At 40.5% G+C, this 21,043-nt stretch overlaps 1 protein-coding gene across 1 annotated transcript in view; it reads left to right on the forward strand.

Moving 5' to 3' along the window:
• The window catches only part of LOC145981338 (methyl farnesoate epoxidase-like), a 51,555-nt gene that overhangs the window by 22,495 nt on the left and 8,017 nt on the right, over positions 1 to 21,043 (forward strand). The window contains exons 2-7 of the mRNA XM_083114554.1: positions 1,333 to 1,444; positions 3,889 to 4,119; positions 10,647 to 11,065; positions 15,223 to 15,331; positions 17,521 to 17,701; positions 19,300 to 19,414. Coding sequence (XP_082970680.1) covers positions 1,360 to 1,444; positions 3,889 to 4,119; positions 10,647 to 11,065; positions 15,223 to 15,331; positions 17,521 to 17,701; positions 19,300 to 19,414 — 1,140 coding nt within the window. The 5' untranslated portion in view covers positions 1,333 to 1,359. The remainder of the gene's footprint in view (positions 1 to 1,332; positions 1,445 to 3,888; positions 4,120 to 10,646; positions 11,066 to 15,222; positions 15,332 to 17,520; positions 17,702 to 19,299; positions 19,415 to 21,043) is intronic.

Genomic DNA, 21,043 nt, shown 5'->3' on the forward strand with positions numbered 1-21,043 from the left:
CCTTGACTTACTCTTTATTCAATACGAACACGTAATTACAGGTATTACACCCCGTACAAACGTCAAGCCACTGCTCGGTTCCCAGTCCGACGTCAAGCGATCTGCCGTTTCAACTACTAGCACCGCCCCCTTTCCACCTCGCTCGAGCCGCGAGACATGAGGAGCTCTGAGGTAGTCTACCACGTCACAGCGACGTTTCTACCTCAATACACTCGAGTACAAAATTAATCAAATGATACAACTGTCATAAATTGTTCCACACCTCCACCGCTAGGCTTTCCCTTATACAGCGCGCTCTATTCCACAGGCTGCCCCAGTTCTACAATTTACTACCCACAAACATAGACATTTTTGCCCCTGAAAGCATTTTCCGATCTTCCCTAAAAATGAATATGTAAATCTTTGTTTGTTTCCTTGTTTATGCCTTATGTTTATATTTAACTTTTCTTGTTTTTACCTTAAACCATCTTGACTTGTTCTTGTTATTTGTTAGAGTTTTCAGTGTAAAATGGCCTTAAAAGTGCTGTATCTGAAACTTTGAATAAATAAATAAATAAATATAAGTATTTGAAATTAAGGCGTTTCAATTCGGACACCCTGTATTTTTAAATTTTCTGACATGGTACTCTTAGCAAGTTTGCTATTAATGGAAAATACGGCGAATGGAAAAGCAAAATATTGTTTTTAACTGAAATGATTGGCAAATGCATTTAATAATTAATTGTGTTAAATTATTTTTTCCTCCAGTAAACTTAAAATACTTTGTGTGAAGCCTATTTTGAGATTCTTCTCGTGGCCTCTATTATCGCTTTAATCTCTGATCTCTGGTTTTAAAGTAAAATTAGTCAATATATATATATATATATATATATATATATATATAACCAGAGATCAGAGATCAAAGCGATAGATATATATATATATAAGTACAGGAATAGAATGAGGAAGAGTGCCAGAAGGGCGGGTAAACAAACGTCATTATTGTATATTACGGTATTTCTTTTAAATTGTGCTACATTTCATATTACACGATGCTGTAACAATAACGTTTTACTTTGGTGTTTAGACAATTTGAAAAAAAAATCCCTAAGATGGAGTCATAATCTCATATACCTCCAAATGCTACAAAAAATGGTAAAATAGCATTAATTAATTTCTCTTTTTTTCTGAGTGACGGCCAGGGAAAGAAGCTTCCAGCTACCCCTTCTGGCGTTTAGTTAATTAGTGACGCATTTTGAGAACATTAAGAATGTTTGGCTTAAGATTGCAAGTTCAGAATTTTGCTTTTTCTATTCTAGCTCATAAAATATCACTGGCTTCGTTTCATTGCAGGCGTGGTGGTTGAAGTGATCACACGAAATGTATCTGTTCCTCATACTCCCTTCGATTGCTCTAATACTGTTCCTACATTTGATTACGAGGCATCCAAAAGGTTATCCACCAGGTAAGATACAATTATGGTTCAAATACATAATGTTTAACTACACGTATAAGTGTCTTATGATTGTAACAGCTTGGTGCTGTACTCCGGACTAAGTTTATTTATCCATCACTACAGTAATGCATTTAACAACTTTGCAGGTTTAATTTGAATAATGTTTTAATATTTCTCTTGATCTTGGAAACTGCGCAATAATATTCTTTTAATGTACTTCAAGTTAAAATAATTGGTATAAATTACGTAGATGCACATATTATTTTCTCCTTGGACAAAAATATTCATTGTGTGTTCATTAAAATTTGAAACATTGAATTAGTTACTATCTCTATACAGTCGTTAGCAACCAAATGCAATATTTGTGGGAGTTTTGTTCAAAACATACGTTCTTCCGAACTATTTAAAGTATTAAATCAACAAGTTATGAGTAAATAATTATGTATTTTTGAATATTTGATGTGTAAAATTGATAATAGTTTCCTTTGAGGACTGTTGATATTTGTAAGTACACATTTGTAAGATGGCAAATTTGTACGGTCTTCCTTAATCCACAATTCTACAACTTATTTCGGGGAGGGTTGTTAAAGATCAAATAATTTCAAATAAATTCAATTAAGGTCCAGAAGAGAAAGTCAGCAAGCGTAAATGGGTTCTGGGCGGAACTTTTTTCCGGATCAACTTAAATACTGTGCAGGAACCTTTTCTCTGGATCAATTTAAATACTGTCCAAGGAACCATTTTTGCGGATCAATTTCAATACGGTCCAAGAACCTTTTGAACCTGGACGAGTTTAAATAGGGTCCAAGTTCCGTACTGAAATGAGACAATACGCAACTTGGACCGAATTTAAAAGGTTGCGGTCCTGCAGCGGAAACCAATAGAACTCATTATTAGGGAAGGGATTTTAAGGTGCAGCACCTTACCAAAAAGTATAGCTGTTTGCATACCGATCGTTTGAGATATGTATTTTAAGACATCGAATCAAGTGAAATGAACACACTTTGTTACACCTTTTCGTGAGATTATCTCATTTATCTTCTTTTACCCCCTCTTTGATGCTTGAGCACCCATTCCTTTCTTTTTTTCATGTTTTGTTGAAAAATTGGACAGAAAAATAACGAATTTTATAGCTTCTTGCGCAGCTACAGAAAATCCTATAGTCTCATTTTGTAGAGCGGAACAAGAACTATAAAATAGTGTAATATAATGATTCCAGCCCCAATAGCTCCCAAGATAATGTAGCGATAACCCGCGAGAGAAAACACAATCTTCAACATAACCTATTCGACAGAACCACAGTTCCCTATGCGGTGTACGTGCATTATATATACAGTGGCGGCTCATGGTACTTTTGTTAGGAGGACTGCATTCATAAAAAATTAAATAAAAAAAAACCTTAACTATTTGAAGATGAACTCATGCGGCGGTCTTTCATTGAATTGTTCTTGTTGACCTGTACGATTTACCATTCAGAACACCAGATTATATAACTTATTGCCAGAAAACAAATAACTCTTTGAATCGATTCGGAAACTTAAACTATCACGCACTTACTGACAAGCGAAACGGATGCGTTACATGACAGACCACTGTTTCTCTCGGTAATCGCATGTTTATACGAGGTGTCGCCATATCATAGTGTCAGAGCTTTCGATTTCTACCACTTGGCAGCGCCACCGTACATTGGACTGCTTTAAATGCAGCCCGCTTTTTAGCATGACAAGGGCCTAGCAGGGAAGGAAGTGGAAGCGGTGCTTACGTTAGAGTTAACATTGAGATGTACTGTACGTTGAATTTTCAACTTTACAGTTGGCTTTCGGGTCTCCACCCTGATCATTACCAGTGCGTAGTTAGAGATCGGTTAGTTCATTGAACTCTCCAGCCTAATTATTGCCTATTTTTGTGGGAGCAGGAAAAGGTTTATTATCCATTTGCCTTGACTCATCTCACCCAACAGGTCGCTAGGTGCCGGGGCTTGCCCCGAGTTGATAGCTTCCTGGAGATGAGGCCTGCTCGAGAAAAGGTTTCTTATCCGAGATGTACTGGCAGTCACCGAGGGGGATGCGGCTTCATATACCAGTTTGCCTCTTGTCGCGAGCCAAGTAAATTTGAAAGCTCCACACAGCGCAACGGGAAGCAGTATGATAGCGGAAGCATAAATATTTAATTTTTGCACTAAGGGCAACAAAATATAATTTGTTTAGGGTGGGGGCTGCAGTCCTGCAGCCCTTTCATCGGCCGCCACTGTTTATATACAGAAGTCACAGAAAAAGAGAGCATTGAATAAAGGCATTTTATCAGCACTTTTTGAAAACATTTTCGGAACCTTTCTTTTCCCTTTCTGTATCATAACTTTGCACCTTAAAATCCTTTCCCTACTCATTAGAAGTTATGGGTTCCTGGACCTTTGACAACCTTGTTGGAGGATTAAATTAGGTGTTTTTCTGCAGGGAGTGTCACCAGAGCCCTCTTACTCTGGCGCAAGAAGAAAGTGTGGTCCAAGACGATAGCGGAGCTGACGGGGAGGTATGGTCCAGTGATGGGGCTGAAGTTCTGGGGGAGGAAGAAGATGGTGGTGGTGAGCGGGAGAGAGATGGTGATGAAGGTCCTCGTCCACAACGCCTTTGAAGCAAGACCCACCGGACACATAGCCAAGTTCCTCTACAGATCCATCAGGGGAGGTAAGTGCGGCGCTTCACGATACACATTTTCCATTTAAAATAATATACATAGAGTATATTTTGTCCCGAGACGAAAAAAAATAGAAAGCTAATTTTTGTCTCATTACATTCCTTGGAACCCGCCTGTATCTCATGAGAAAAATCACCGAAAATCGGAGTTAGGGAACATACATAAATTTTCAAAAATGTCCGCCATTTTGAAAATTTCGAGAAATTGCATTTGGGCGATAACGGTGTGCCATAAGATGATGCTGCTTGCGCTATTTTACTTTAAATGCTTTCAAAAACCTAAACTATATAAAATAAAGCACAAATGATCGATATTTTAAAAATGTATTTATATAAATTTTATTCACATATATACTTGATGGTATCGAGTATTTTGGTGGCTTATTCTTGGAACGGCAACCCATCTATTGTGAATAGTTTTCAAATCAGCTGAATGAAGACATAAAGTGCAATTCGTATATTGGTATGCGCAGACAAAAGCGCCGCTCGTCTGAATTGCAGTCTCAACGCCTCCAAGCGCATCGCTCTGATGGTGTTGTCTTTGCAATTGCTGTTCATGTGTGTTGTTTTGTGAAGAAATTCAATGTATGCATGTCTCCCCTAAGTCCTGGGTTGCATAAAGTGGACTTAAAACAAAAAAATAATCCATTCATTAAGTCCTGTGTTATGGGTTTCCAAGCATGGTGTGCCCCGTCTATTTCGCTGGACATTTTTACTCTCTCTGCACTCGCGCGTGTAGTTGGTTACACGGTGCAACACCGACTCGTCTACTTTGTTGATTTGGTCTGTGCCGTCTGCCTACGTTCTGGAGCGGTGTAGTATGTGGTGTAAGATCATGTGGTGCGTGCTAACTAAAGCTAAAGCCATGAAAAGAGTCCAGTCAAGGTCACGCCGCTCACCTACAGTCTTGCCAGTAAGCAATAATTTCAACCGACCAAATAAACCGCATAGCTAAATGCGCGAAGTGTCGATTGAGCAGCTTAGAAGAAGTGTGGCAACCCTGGAGGGCCAGGAGTGTGGAGGAGGCAAGATGAAGCTTCGACATTGACTGGTCTATTTTCGTGGAGAGAGCAACAATCAAATGAAAGTTTTAAGCAGCAGACAGGCATTTGTTTAATATTCTGAACTTGAACCCCTCTATTCGTCTACTTGGTTGAACGTCATTTCCTTGCACCAGCCTCTCACAGCGATACACCTGGACTGCACCTTGTGTCAAAAAGTGCAGCGAACTAGACGGGGCGGGGCTATTTTTCATTTAAAATAATATAAATATGGATATTGATGTGCCTTTTCGTATTTAGAAATATGGTCTTATTCTGAACAATTTTTGTACTTTGAACTTTTTTCGTGAAGTGAATAGATGACAAGATATGAACACGCTTAGTTTCGAGAAACGTAAGGAAAGTCAGACATAAGGTTCGACACAATCTTGAAGGGGTGTATGTCCCTCCGATGTTGACAGGAAAATAAGGTACGACTTTCCTTGCTTGTCTGGAACTTCCCATACAGCACAAATCCATTGCATATCCTCAATGTTGAGATCAGATCTATAGATATCTATAGATATCAAACTCTGGATATCCATGGGATATCCAGAACTGGATATCTGAATGTCAACCAATTCTAGAACTGGCTATCAAAGACTCATCCAATTCTGATTATCCAATACGTTGGCAGATCTTGTTCCAAAATTGGATATCTAAAATTCAGCCAATTCTTGGTACCCAATACAGAACTAGATTTGTCCGAAACTGGATATCCAATAATGGACATAAATAGGATGTGTTTCGGGTAGAAATGAACCTAGATATTATTTCATACTTTATCGTGCAATTGAAGCAATAATTGAATTCAATCATTAACGTTTATAAACTTCTTTATCTCCCCGATGGTGCAGTGGTAGCGTCGTTGCCTTGTAATCAAGGTATCCCAGGTTCCATACCAGTTGAAGGCACATCGAATAATAGTAAATAACAGATAAATAGAGATTTTGTTTAAAGTGTTCCATAGAATGTCCAAAACATGTCCAAATATGATCCACAGAATCTCCAAAACGTATCCAAAAATTTTTAACAGAATGCCCAAAACATATCCAAAGAATATCCAGAGAATTTCTAAATCATATCCTTCGTGGATGTCCTCTGGACGGAGATATGGATTTCACCTAATTCAACGCTTTAATACATTGAAAACTAAAATCGAGGGAATATCCAACGGAAATCTACTGGACGTTTCTGGATATAGGATACATGGATAATAAGTATAGGCTATACATTATACGCCATGAGATATCAAGCTCTTGATATCAATTTGACGTCCATAGGATCTCCCTTCTTGAATATCTAGAGAATGTCCCACCTTGGATATCCATGGGGTAGGCCTATCCAGTGCTGGATAACATGTGGTACTACAAAGTGCTGGATAACATGGGTTATACAGTATTAGTCCACATGTTATTAAAAATTGACAAATATTTTGATATCTGTTTGACTCATTCAAAGGGTCTAGTAGAAGTTATTTTATGAGTCTTCGTACGCGTATCTCGCTCGCCGTCATCACACCAGTTTAACCTTTCGTCGACCAATGGTCCCCTACGAGAGCATCGAAAATGTAGGCCTAGTCCGCCGATGGTCCCGTACGGGACCATTGTACTGATTAAAAAATGCATGTGCTTTGAGGACCTTCATACTTGTATGTGAGGTTGTAAACGCTGACAGATGTTCAGATAATACTTTGAAATGTCATGTGGAAGAAAACCCACCCACCCAGGACCCCCCTTCCCCCCGGCTCCAAAGTTACGTATGGAAGCTGGCGCGAATTTTAAATTCGTACACTTATTTGACAAGAAAATGTTATAACTCGTAGACTATTTGACCAATCTACTTCGGGTAATTTTTGTTTTGCAGCTAGAACATCAGGGCATGCAACCGTGCAGGAATCAAAACGCCAAAGGCAATAAGAGGGGTTGCGTTGACCGCGGCCCCCAACTTACAATGAATAAATCATTTAAAAGGGGAGTTTACCCCCTCTTGCCCCGCTATTTTGGAATGGGGAGGCAAACTTTAGCCTTATTTTCAAAGAATGGTTCTTTCTCAACCGAATGAAAGTCATTTCATGTTCCTGGGTGTATTACATTATCGAATATGTGAAAAAACTCCCCATTTTTTATGATTTTTTTCATTGAAAGTTGGGAGCCGCGGTCCAGCCAACCCTTCTTATTGGCTTTCGTTTTGATTTCTGCACGGTTCCATGACCTGATGTTTTAGCTGCAAAACAAAGGTTACCCGAAGTACATTGGTCAAACAGTCTACGAGTTATAAAATTGTTTGTCAAATAAGTGTACGAATTTAAAATTCGCGCCAAAGGCCTTCGGCGAAACCGGGATTAATTCCTGACGATCCCCCGGCAGAGTAAAGTGCGGTGCTTAAACGTGGAAGTGAAGAATATGCTCAAGTTAGGTGCATACTCTGCTTATCATAATTATAAAAGATTTTTCGGAAATTTAGACGGGTGACTGTGTGTTTGTGTGCCTCCGTGCGTGTTGTCTGTGCGTGTGTATGTGTGTGTGTGAGAGAAAGAGAGAGAGAGAGAGAGAGAGAGAGAGAGAGAGAGAGGGGTGCATGTTATAAATGCTATATATGTGTGTACAAAACGGTGATGAAATATCCATAACTCTATAAAAAGTTTCTTAATAATGGACAGTATTTTCTAGAATATACGCGATTTCCTGAGATTTTGCTAAATAATTATACAAACAAATCCAGGAGACATCTATCTGATGCCTAAATAGTGTCCTGATAAAGTTATATCCATATATAATAGGAAAATGTCCAGAGAAAGTTACAATCTACTCAACAATACATCCAGGAAACATTCTTTTTACATTGCAATAAAACCCAGAAAATGTTAAAAACTTGTCCAAAAATGTTCTTTTAACATCTAAACAACGTCCAGATAAGATCCAAATGTAATTTTTCTTATCCATAGAATATCCAAAGTACGTGCAAAAATTATGTAAAACGAATTCGCCTAAAGATAATATTCTTCTGCATACCACTCGATATCATGTATGCGGACAAATAGATATCCAGGGAACATGCTATCGATGTCTATTGGATATTCCTGGATATCTATTGGATAGTCAAAATTTCCGACACGAATATCCAATGGATGTCTTTTAGACGTGTGTGCTGACGAGCTTCATACCTAATATTCGGAGAAGAAATCTCTCGAAATGTCGAAAGTACAGTCACTCTAAAAACCATCCATGGGCACTCACACAGTACCCAAATATCTAGAAGACATCTTATGGATATCTTCTGGATATTCGTATCAAAGTTCTGGATATCCAGTATATTTCCATTGGATATCCCCTGGATATCCATATCTCCGTCCAGAGGATATCAATAGGATATCCATGAAGGATATGATTTAGACATTCTCTGGATATTTTTTGGATATGTTTTGGGCATTCTGTGGAACATTTTTGGATACGTTTTGTAGATTCTGTGCATCATATTTGGATATTTTTCGGACCTCTGTGCGATTTTGTTCACATGAACAAAATGGATATTATCTTGATATTTTTCACACATATGTTAGATACGAAAAAAACATTCCTGAACTAGATTTACACATATGAAAGATCACGTACACATATGAAAGATCACGTACACACATACGTCTACCTCAAGTACATCCCTTTCTCTCTCTTTCTTTGTCTCACACACACATGTACAGATGGACACAAATACACACACATATCCGATAATGTTATACAGGGTGTTCATAAAGTCCCGGTACCATGACAAAAACATAGCTCGGAAACTACATGCAACAGAACAATGCTGTTGATTGCAAAATGAGCTAAAACTCTCCACATTTATATGCCATACACCTCAATGAGCGCCCCTCAGAACATCAAGGCGGTAATCCATTTCTGCACATACACACCCCAGCATATCACCAGTAACAGTTAGGATACTCTCCGTTATTCTTCTTCGAAGAGTAGCAACATGTGGAACAGGAGTGCGGTAAACATAATCTTTGACATACCCCCACAAGAAGAAATCAAAGGGTGTGATATCAGGAGAGCGCGGTGGCCAGGGAATAGGTCCATCACGGCCTATCCACCTGCCAGGGAAATGCCTATCCAGAAGACCTCGAACATCCTTAGACCAATGAGGGGTTGCCCCAGCTTGTTGAAAACTTATGGAATTCCTCCCACTGAGGAAGGAGGTACTGTTCAAGCATGTCGTAGTAAATGTTACTGGTAATGGACTTCTCGGCAAAGATAAATGGGCCTATCACTCTATCACGCATCAGTCCACGCCACACATTCAACTTTGGGCTATCACGCATGTGTTCACGAGTGCCATGGGGATTTTGCGAACCCCATATCAGAACATTATGGCGGTTAACATGCCCGGACACGTGGAACGTGGCTTCGTCAGAAAACATCACTTTCTGAAGGTAGTCGTTGTCTTCGTCTATCGATTGCAGCATGGCACTGGCGAAATCAGAACGCAAAGGACGGTCTGACGCAAAGCCTGAGTGATTGATTGATTGAGTTGGTGTTTTAAGTTCACTTTGTGCACAGTAAGACTAATCGGGAATGGACCTACAGAGGCAAAGGAACTTTCACCTAGTCTTCTCGCATGCGTGAGACGCTGGGTGAGACAATGGACTGTAAACGACACGTTGCCTTAGGAGGAAGTTTGTAAGTTTTTTAAATTTTTTTATTGAGACTGCATCACAGAGTTTGCATATAATATATTAATGACTGGACACTATGAATGAACCTTTGCACGGATATCAAAACATGTATATAAACTTTTGAATAACACATGAACATATACCGCATATCCCATGAATATCCAGGACGGGACATTCTATGGATATCCAGGTAGGGGCATTATCTGGATATCCAGGACGGGATATCCAATGATGTCCTATGGATATCCATAACTGAATATCCAGGATGGGACATTCTATGGACGTCTAATAGATATCTACAATATCCATGTACCTGGCCTGGACATTTGTGGATATCGTATGGATTTCCCTGGAACTTTTGTGCTATATGGGCAACTAATAAACAGTATCTGAACAATATTGTAGCCAAGCTAGATTTTTACACCCGAACACAGAAATAATTTCGGTTTACGTTTTCTGACATCGGATTGTGAGTCTATATTAATATATTAAATATCATTTGGCATACTAAAGGGTGCGTCACGGGAAACGGACGGTTTTCAAATGGCTAAATCGAAGCAGGGAGAGGGGGTAGGTATGGAATTAGGGTGGCATTGAACTCGCTCGGCCATGCCATTTTCGACCCGGCTCGGCGTAACAGCAGTACATGCACTGTCAGTTGCAGTCATGGCGCAAGTGGACATTTGAGCATCGTTTGTTCTTGAATTCTTCATTTGAAAACCGTCCGTTTCCCGTGGCGCACCCTGTATTACCGTACTTGAAAGAAATTATATGTGTAAAGCCATATTGGTTTCCTTCTGTAGGTATAATAATGTCGAACGGCGTTCCCTGGCAACAGCAGCGGAAGTTCACCGTGCACCACATGAAGGACTTCGGCTTCGGGAGGAACAGCATGGAGAGCTTCATCGTGGACGAGGCCATCCACTTCGTCCAGGAGCTGAGGGACAAGGGCCGTGAGGCGGGGGAGGCTGGGGTCGCCATGGAGAACGTCTTCGAGCTGCCCGTCATGAACTGCTTGTGGGTGCTGATAATTGGTCGCAGATTCAAGTACGACGACCCCGTGCTTCTGAAGCTGTGGCATCTGATGAACAGGGCCCACAGAGACACTTTCTCGTGTGCCGCTCTTCTGGCTATAATACCGGAGCTGAGGTATTTCTTCCCGGAAATATCGGGCTACAAGCAGACGATGGAGTTCGTTGAATGTTTTTGGAATTTCCTGCAGGTGAGTGAGCTTCTTCTTCCGATAATTTCTTGAAAATTAGATCCTTCGATGGTCTAGATCATAGGTTTTCTCAGAATAGAGGGTTTTGGGGATTCCTTTATTGACTGCCTGATTGGTGGGGCGGTTTTGATATGTTGGAGGCGTGAATCTGCAATGGAGCAAAATGGTATTCCGGCTGTATGTGGAAAGATGGTAAACAAATAAACATGAGAATTCTATGTTTATTATTTTACTGGGTGTTCGGAACATTTCTGATAAGATACAGGAATAAAAATGGGAAACATGCATGCTAAAAAAACATTAAAAAAAACTTTAATTTTCATATATTTTTCCCAGAGTTGTTGAGAAAAAAGTAAAGAACAATAATAAGGTTTTGAACAAACTGTCAAGCATAATTTTGGAGTTTTTATTGTAAATCTTCAGAGTTTCTAGTGAGAAGGATGTGCCTGCATAGCCTGATACAGTTTCTTGATGTCTGGTTGTGCACTTGAAACTTTCAGGCGGATATTCTGCTCCAAATTTAAGAAATGAAACAAATATAAGAGTGTCAGCGACAAAAAATCAGCCTTATTTTCCTGTTGACTGTTAATGCTATGAAGTATGAAAAAAGTGGGTATTCTCGACATTTCTCAACTGAGCTGATTGCGTACCCCTTTCAAGTCGTTCATGTCCACCTAGGGGTACGCGTACCACGGTTTGAGAACCACTGCTTTAGATTCAAAGCATGTAACCCCACAATGCGGGGATATATGATATGGGACCCCTCAATGTTTTCTGTGTGCTCCTGAAATTTTGTAAAATCCCAGAAATTCAACAGACACTTATATGGAAAAGAAATCTATTTACGAAATGTGGATCAGCAATGACACATTTGGAACACTTTTAGCCAAATTGAGGTAAAGTGCTGTCAAATAGCTCTGTGAAGGTTCTTTCTAACTTGCAATAGTGCAAGAATAGAAAGTGCTTTTTCCATCCGTTGCAAAGAGATTTTGGTTGCATATACAGGGACAGAACGTGCTCATAAGAAGGAAATTGCGTGCTCTTCTGTAAAATCAAGAAAATGGACCAAGCAGGTTCTTTCCCTGTGGTCTTCAACTGGAAATTCTTTGAGACAAACACTGAATTGGAAGACACTCTTGATTTCTTTTTTTTTTCGCGATTAAATGTTCAATATTGTTATTTAGCTATTACGAGGGCAAACCGAAAAAATAGTGTGATTGAGAAACTGAGATATCCATTCAATGCAAATAGGTTTTTCTTGGAACGGCCTAGCGTTAACTCCCGGCTACTCCAAGACCACACTGCTGTCAGTAGGCAATGATGGCTGTAGTACGCAACACGTCCACGTCGTATGAACAGCGAAGTGTTATTCGTTTTCTATGGAGCAGGGGACAAACGCCCATCGAGATCCATAGGGAAATGAAGCCGTCGTATAGAGAAGTGTCTCGCTTTGGGAAGTGTGCGGTGGTGGGTTCGAAAACGGCCGAGAAGACCTTCATGACAATGATCGGTCATTGCTCCTCGCTCACAACGGAAAACATTGCCACGGTGATGTTCACGGTCTTCCGTGATCGCCGAGAACCACTCCTTCTGTATTACATGCCACGAGGTGACACCATCAACGCTCACAGCTACCGTGGCACACTCTCGCGTCTGCGAGCTGCCATCAGGAAAAAGCGCCAAGTAATTCTCAATGTGGACAATGTGGTTATCCTCCACGATAACGCCAGGCCTCATGTGGCAAACAGGTCCATCGACAGACTTCAGTCATTCGAATGGGAGAATCTGGAACATGCACCGTATAGTCCAGACCTCGCCCCCAGTGGTCCACTGAAAAAGTTTCTAACAGAACATAGGTTCATTTGCGGCGACGAAGACCGCTGTCTAACGCTGATTCTACGATCAACCGGCCGAATTCTACAACAGCGGCATCTCCAAACTAGCAATGCGATGAGACTAATACCAGAACCACTGCGGTGACTATATGAAAAAATAGTGGAAGGTACATAGAACAATTCCTATATTTTGATTTCCCTGCATGTTTATTATTTCCCCCATTCCTCGCAAATTCCACCCACACCCACATTCTTCGCAAAAGTTGGCAACACTGTTGTTACGTATCTATACTGCCATCTGTAGGGTAGGAGAAATGCATAGTGAAAACACACAGGTCCACACAGCTGCTTCGTCATTGCTCAGGAGGTGAGCGTAGTGAAAAGTATGTTCGTCCAGCATTGGAAATGGAGGCAAGCAAAGAAGAGCAGAGAGGTGTGGTTCGTTTCTTGGTGGCTGAGGGTGCTGGAACACGCAAAAGTCATCGTCGCATGTCTGCAGTGTATGGCGAACACTGCATGTCCCTGACAAGTGTGCACGAGTGGCAGAAGAGATTTCGCGAAGGACGCACATCACTGCAAGACGATCCGCGCCCGGGACAGGCCCATCGAGCCATTACGCCTGATGTGATTACGAGGATCGATGGTCTGATCTGGGAAGACCGACGAATCACAGAGAAAGAAATTCGTGTTCAGGTTGGCATTAGTCATGGCTCTGTGCATGCCATTATCAAAGATCACCTGCAGTTCCAAAAAATTTGCGCGCAGTGGGTTCCGCATGAACTGACGGAGGGACAAAAGATTGACAGAACGACTGGATGTATGAGTCATTTGCAGCGGAACCACGAGGAAGAGTATGCGTTTCTGTCACGTATCGTCACAGGGGACGAAACGTGGTGCCACCATTTTGAGACCGAGAGCAAACGACAAAGCCAACAATGGAAACACGTCGATTCTCCCCCGCCAAAGAAATCCAAGGCTGTCCATACGAGTTCCGGTAAGGTCATGCTGAGCTTCTTCTTCGACTGAAAGGGCCCTTTGCTTGTCGACTTCCTAGAGCGTGGAGCCACAATCAATGCGCAGCGCTATGCAGACACGTTACATAAACTGCTACGCGCCATAAAGTCAAAACGCCCTGGAATGCTGTCGGACGGAATCATCCTTTCGCATGATAACGCCCGTCCCCATACTGCCAATCTGATGAGGGATGAGCTTCAGACATTTGACTGGGAAACGCTTGAACATCCTCCGTACAGCCCCGATATTTCCCCTTGTGACTTCCCACATTTTTGGTGACCTGAAGAAAGACATTCGTGGACGTCGATTTCATTCGGACGAGGAAGTGCAACAGTAGGTGAGGTTGTGGATCCGACAGCGACCTACATCTTTCTACAAGACTGGAATTGATCGTCTCGTCTCCCAGTGGGATAAATGTCTTAACACTTGTGGCAATTACTTTTGAATAAAACCAACTCCATTGTCACTTTGTAGCGGGTGTTCGGTTTTCATTTGACTGCCCCTCATATTTCGGCTTTAAAAAAAATGGAGCACAGACTTTTCGATTTGCCCTCGTACGTTGGACAGCCGATCGAGTGTGTTCCCAGTAACATATCATACGACAATGTCTGTGAAAATAAGCAGGGGCATACCAGAGAGGTCCAGGCAACTTGGCACATAGACGACATCTGAATTAACGTATTTTTTCGCAGGGTGAAACCTTGCGGTGTGAGACGTTGCTGTTAATTGGCTCGTTCCCAAGAGGCAAGTGTCGCTTTTTGCTCCGTTATGAATTCTCCGTTAACATGAAGGCCAGGATTCAAGCTGGAGGGGTCAATTAAACCTGTTTTACACAAGTTTCAAGAATTCTAAACTTTTCAAATTCTGACTCTTGCTCTGTAATTGGCATTCGGAGTCAGTCACCTGCAGACAAGGTTGTTTAAAATCCAGGAACCCATAAAATCCAATGGGTTCTCTTGGGTTCCGCTACAGCACCGGAACCTTTTTTCTCGCACAATTTAAATTCGGTCCAAGTTGTGTATTATTTCATTAAAATAGGTTCCTTGGCCGTGTTTAAATTGATCCGGAAAAATAGTTCCTGGACCGAATTGAAATACTTTACAGATAAAAAGGTCCTTTACGGTCCAGAACCAATTTACGCTTGCGGATTTTCTCTCCTGGACCGGAATTGAATTTATTTAAAATTCCTGGACCTTTAACAACACTGCCAGCAGATTCATATTAGGAGTAAGAAAATATTCACGACTGGAAATAGAAAATATGGTAGCATTGTCTGCAGAAAAAAGTTATTTAATTTTGCAATTTTAGGAAACCATCAAGAACCACCGCGAAACACGTGTCGAGGGGCAGCAACGAGATTTCCTCGATGCCTGCATAGAGGAGATAGAAGAGAATAACGGGAAAGGCCTCATGACAGGTAAGAATGATTTCATATATTATATTTGGCATTTCTGCCACTTTTAGCTTTGTAAAGATGAAGATGAATGCTGAAAAGACGGATCAGATGAAGGGACAATCACAAAGACATATAGACAGCACGAAACCCAAGCCTCACAGAAGATTTTACTGGTTGCTGGTTCAGACGCCAGAGCCTCGTTAGTCTGCAAAATGCAGGTGTACTACATGGAAGTGAGGTTGACATTTGGATGTCTTCAGAAAGGCTCACTCCATACACCCCGACCGGTAAGAGTATCCTAATAGCCCCGTCTAGTTCGCTGCACTTTTTGACACTTGGTATAGTGCTTGTGTATCCCGGTGTCAGGCTGATGCAAGGAAATGGCATTCAACCAAGTAGACGGATATCGATGTTCAAGTTCAGAAGATTCAACAAATGCCTGTCTGCTGCTTTCAACGTTCATTTTATTAGTTAGCACGCACCACGTGACCTTACACCACACACTACACCGCTACAGAACGTAGTGCAAACGGTGCAGACACCAAATACACTACTTGACACCAAATCGACGAAGTAGACGAGTCGGTGTTGCACCGTGCAACCAACTAGACACGTGAGTGCAGAGTCGAAAAGTGTAGCGAACTGGACGGGGCTAATGTTAAACGTTGGGAGAAGTTAAATGCTATACTTTTGAGGAACCCAACGAAGAAAATAATATATGTACTTAAAAACTATATTGTGAGAGAAAATATTATATTATAAAATTATGAAATGGTAAAATTATGAAATTGTAAAATTATGAAATTGTAAAGTTATAAAATGTAAAACAAATGTAACTGGTGCATAGCAGCAAAGCTACAACCAAATATACATTTATAAAAAAAAATAAAAAAAAGTTAAATGCTATTGGTTTCCGTAATCAAGAATTCCGAGTTTGATTTGAAATTGAAATGAACTAGAGGGAACGAATCCCATCTGCTTATAGAGCAGGCATGTTGAACTTGCCGTATTTGTAAAACAGCGCTCTCGTGTATATAGCGAGGGCGACCAGCGTTCTAGAGGGGGGGGGGGGAGGCAGAGGTGAGCGGGATAACTGCATAATATTTTGTAATTATTAAAATCATCGATCCAAAAATTTCTCTACGAAAATTGAAGCACATGTTGTTCGCCCCCCTGACCGCTTGTTTCTGACGCAGTCTGCAGCCTTTCCAGGAATGGTTATGATGCTGTAGACAAACTATAATAAAAATACTGAAATATACATACACGATACAGAAAGCTGCGATACGTCTCCCATAACGTCGCTTCACCGCGCTCTCACAGACTACTCACTCGCTTTACAGTAGGCAGTAGAGTCCTGCGTGTCTTCTGGCGGCCATCTTGGCTCAAATTGTACAAGTCACTGAACACATGGTTATAATGGCTGAGAAAGTGTCGACAGAGCCAATGCTTAATAATTTTTAAAGATTTTCACCCCCCCCCCCCCCATATACACGGAAGCACATAAATCACACCAGCCATCGCCAATGATGAGACCTTCCGTTAAATCACGAAATAGATGGTGAACATCTACTCTGTCAGATTAATTTTCGAATCCCGTCGTTGAACTAGACTAAAGAATGACATTTTCTTTTAAAGAAAATAGATCGGAAATTGAAAAGAAATCTCCATTGTGGAGAATGTGCACCAGTTACAATTAATTGCTAATCAAGAATAACACCATTGACATGTTTTCTATGAACCTATGAGAAGTCAGTAAAACCACTATTAACACATTGGCTTGAGCTTAAACACATAATTCCCTAATGAAATGTTGTGATAAAGTGTGTGCGCGCGTGTGTGTGTATATATATATATATATATATATATATATATATATATATATATATATATATATATATATATATATATACACACGTATATTTCTATATTACAGAAATATATGTAACAATATTTACTATGTATCTATTATATAGGCTCTGTAATTAGGTATGTACCTGTTGAGTTCAATAAATAAATATATTCATATGACAGAAGTATGTTCGTTGTAGTTTGGAATACTCTCAAGTCTACCTAACTCACGACGATGATAACACATGGAAATTAGTACAAAGAAAAATTAAAACAGTCATCTGGCTTGTACTCGAACCCAGAACCTTCGACATGGCGAATGATAATGTATCTAAACGTAATTTCTTGTTGTGTTTCAGTGGAGAAGATATTCCCGGTGTGCGTGGATTTCTTCATAGCTGGCGCTGACACCAATTCCAGTTCCCTGACATTCATTATCCTGTATCTCATCCTTTATCCGGACGTTCAGAGGAAGGTTCAGGAGGAGATAGACGAAGTTATGGGCGAAGAGGCTACACCCAGTATGGACCACGTGAAAAGGTTTATTCACTTTCTCACATTTCGATTATTTTTGCAGGACTAAACTAAACGTAGTGTGATTTTTCTATCTGGATAATTCTTATTCAAGAATCTACAGTGAATTCTAGACACAGAGCCTACCTATACCCTGTCCCAGGTATCTTTGGAGCAAAACCCCGCATAGCGACAGAGTAGGGGGGAAATCGAGTGGGCAGAGCGAAGCAGTACACGCTGCTCTCAGGCTGGTAACTGCAGTCGCTTCCCTCCTCCACACAATTCCGTTACTCTTATGTGTTCATTGGTGGAGCCGCCTGACGTCACTACTCAGCGGCGTATACTGAGTCCAAAATATTCGCTATCTCACTATGTCACGTGGTACTAGGCTATGAATAGAAATAAGGTTACCAACTCCTAAAAAATCAGGTTGCTAACTCATAATAAATCAGGTTGCCAACTCATAAGAAATCAGGTTGCCAACTCATAGGAAATCAGGTTGCCAACTCATAGGAAATCAGGTTGCCAACTCATAAGAAATCAGGTTGTCAACTCCAGAATCACCATCATCATTTCACTTATATGAATGATTATATTTACAATTTCTGATCGACTTTTCTCCTATATTTTATTCTCTATAGTTCAGGCTTTGCATATAGCCTAGCTACCCAAGAATATACGCTCCTGTCACTACTTGCGCAGAGACTTGTTTTCGTTCGCTTGCAGCAGAGATATATGGGACAGAGTGTAGATCACATTTGGTACATCTAAGAAAGTATATTTATAAAACAAGTAGAAATGTCTTTGGCGGATTGGCAAAATTCATCAGCTGGAAAGATAAATGAAGGCGTAAAGGGCGTTGAAAAGTACGGATTATCGAAACGTTAAATGTGGAAACCAGTATAACCAACTCAATCAACATAGAGATTTCAAGAGAGTAGGGAAAGAAAGAAGAGAGGGAGAACGAAAGGAAGGTAGAGAGGAGGAGAGAGAAAGAGAGAGAGAAAAAAAAAGGGGAAAAGGGATGGATAGAACAGAGCGGAGGTAAAGAGACAGAGCTCAGAGAACATTGAAGGGAGAACAGTAGAGAGAGAGCGAGAGAAAGGGCAAGATACAGGGTGGCCACGAATTAAGGGGACACCTTTTGATCATCAAGTACATTTAACAATGAGAGCATATTTATAATATTGGCAACTTCTGATTTTCTGAAGATAGTAACTTAGACACCACAATGACAATTTTATCTGTTTTCCACATAATTATCAATTTGACCTCCATTTAAGTCAATGCAAGCTTGGAGATGTAATTGGCTTTCCTTATATACACGTACACATTTGACACGCTGCTCAATACTTAGGCGACTTCCTACCATTCTAAACAACATCTACTTCTTCCGCTATGTCGGTTAGAATTTTCATACGTACGTGTAAATAAAGATACAAAGGAAAGAAAAATACTAGATCAGTTATAGATTGACTGAGTGTTCTTGTATGAGGAACATATGGTCCCCGGTACCTTATTACAGAATAATATTATGTTGACTATGACTATACTCATTGCTCTCTAAAATATTTTTCCCAATGTTACATATATTTCGTCTTTATTTTGTTTGTATTTCATCTTAGAATGCCATACACAACAGCTGTGCTGTTGGAAGTACAGCGACTGAGCAGCGTCGTGTCCTTGTCTCCTAGGCGAACCATAGAAGATGTGGACCTTCTGGGATATAGAATTCCTAAGGTAAATAAATATCATATTTCTCTTTCCTATAAAATAATAAAGGAAAGTATCTTAATTCTGCAAACTCAGCTAACTATAGCGAATTTACATACAAACAACAATATATGCTACACTTTCATATGTTTCTTACAGTATCCACCATTCAATTACCTTAAAAATACAATAGGAACAAAAACAATTGAAATCGTAAAAAATGTCTAAATTGTATCCTAACAGAAAGTGATTCAGAGGATTACCACAATAAATGAAGAAAAAGGTATTATAACAGAATATCAGTAAATATCCAAAAAATACAAGTAAATAACTAGAAGATATCCAGTTTCTGGAAATCTATTATACTCTATCTACAGAGTCCAGAGATTGAGCCCCTCAAATTTTCTGAACCAGTTCAATTGTTCACAAATTCCCTACTTGGCTCCATGATATGCCGGACGGCAAGTCCCTGCACGTCCGCACTTCACAAGGCTCACACTCGCACTGCTTCACACAAGCCTGCGACGCGAATGCCATCTACCGGGCGACAACGGAACCCCCTTCCAGTGGCCATAGGCGTGCGCACAGTGGGTCAAGGGGGGGGGGGGCAGGTGCCTCTCCTAATAGAAATGTATTTATTTATTTACGACTTTGTTTACATGGCGAAGTTAAGACCTTCTCTTCTACTTAACCATTTAGTGTAGAGAAATATTATTACCGTTATTAAAAAATATTATTATCTTGAAAAAGTAAAGTATTTTCAAGCCGACGAAAGTTCCACGCAACTACGGCGGGTTTACTTCCTATGTAATTGGACTTTCTCACTTCGTTCTCCAGCAAATTACTTGTTATTAAGACTCACGCATTTTATTCGTTAGCCTAGTTGTGTTACACCTACGTGGTCGCAGAAAAAAATGGTCACACATTGGAAATAAATGTATGAATCGGAAGGTTTAAGAAGGGAATAAGTCCAAAAAGTAAATTTGTGAGAAATCAAAAAAGAACTGGATAAGTGGTAGGGATTCATTGTCTTCTTACAACTTACGTTGATTTCAGGGTTCTTTATCTTCCTCTACGGACTGCTTTTTATATCTTTCCTCACACTCACGTGTAGAGCGACGGTTTCCGATGATGTCGAGCACAAAAGGTCATATTGCAATTTATTGGTCTTCATTCCCTACTTAAACCTGCCGATTCATATTATGTGTAGTTGTTTTGAATCTACTGTACGAAATCGTGTTTATGCGTAAATTAGTCTGAACCAGAGAGAAGGAAAATAAAGGGGGATGGAAACAAATAACTTTTGTTTTACGGAAACTGGAATTCTTCTAATAGAGTGCTTTTCGGTGCACTCTATTAGAAGTGCCGGTACCAAGGTGCCGTGCCGTTTCAGAGATGCTGGTACCAAGGTGTCGTGCCTTCACAATTTCACCTCTATCAAACTGGGAAGAGATCGGCTGCTTTTCCCATATAATACAATAAAACAGTGAGATGGAATGAGGTTTTTCTATCTCCGACTGAACTTTCACCCACCTTAATCAGAGGGTCTGCGCACGCCTATGCCAGTGGCAGGAGTTTTGTGCAGCCGCGCTATCTACACATCGAGATATACGAGGCAGCCTGGTTAACACTGATTGACCCTTACAGATATACCAG

Source organism: Lepisma saccharinum, chromosome 29, assembly GCF_977018435.1.
Source record: "Lepisma saccharinum chromosome 29, izLepSacc3.1, whole genome shotgun sequence".
Lineage (NCBI taxonomy): Eukaryota > Metazoa > Arthropoda > Insecta > Zygentoma > Lepismatidae > Lepisma > Lepisma saccharinum.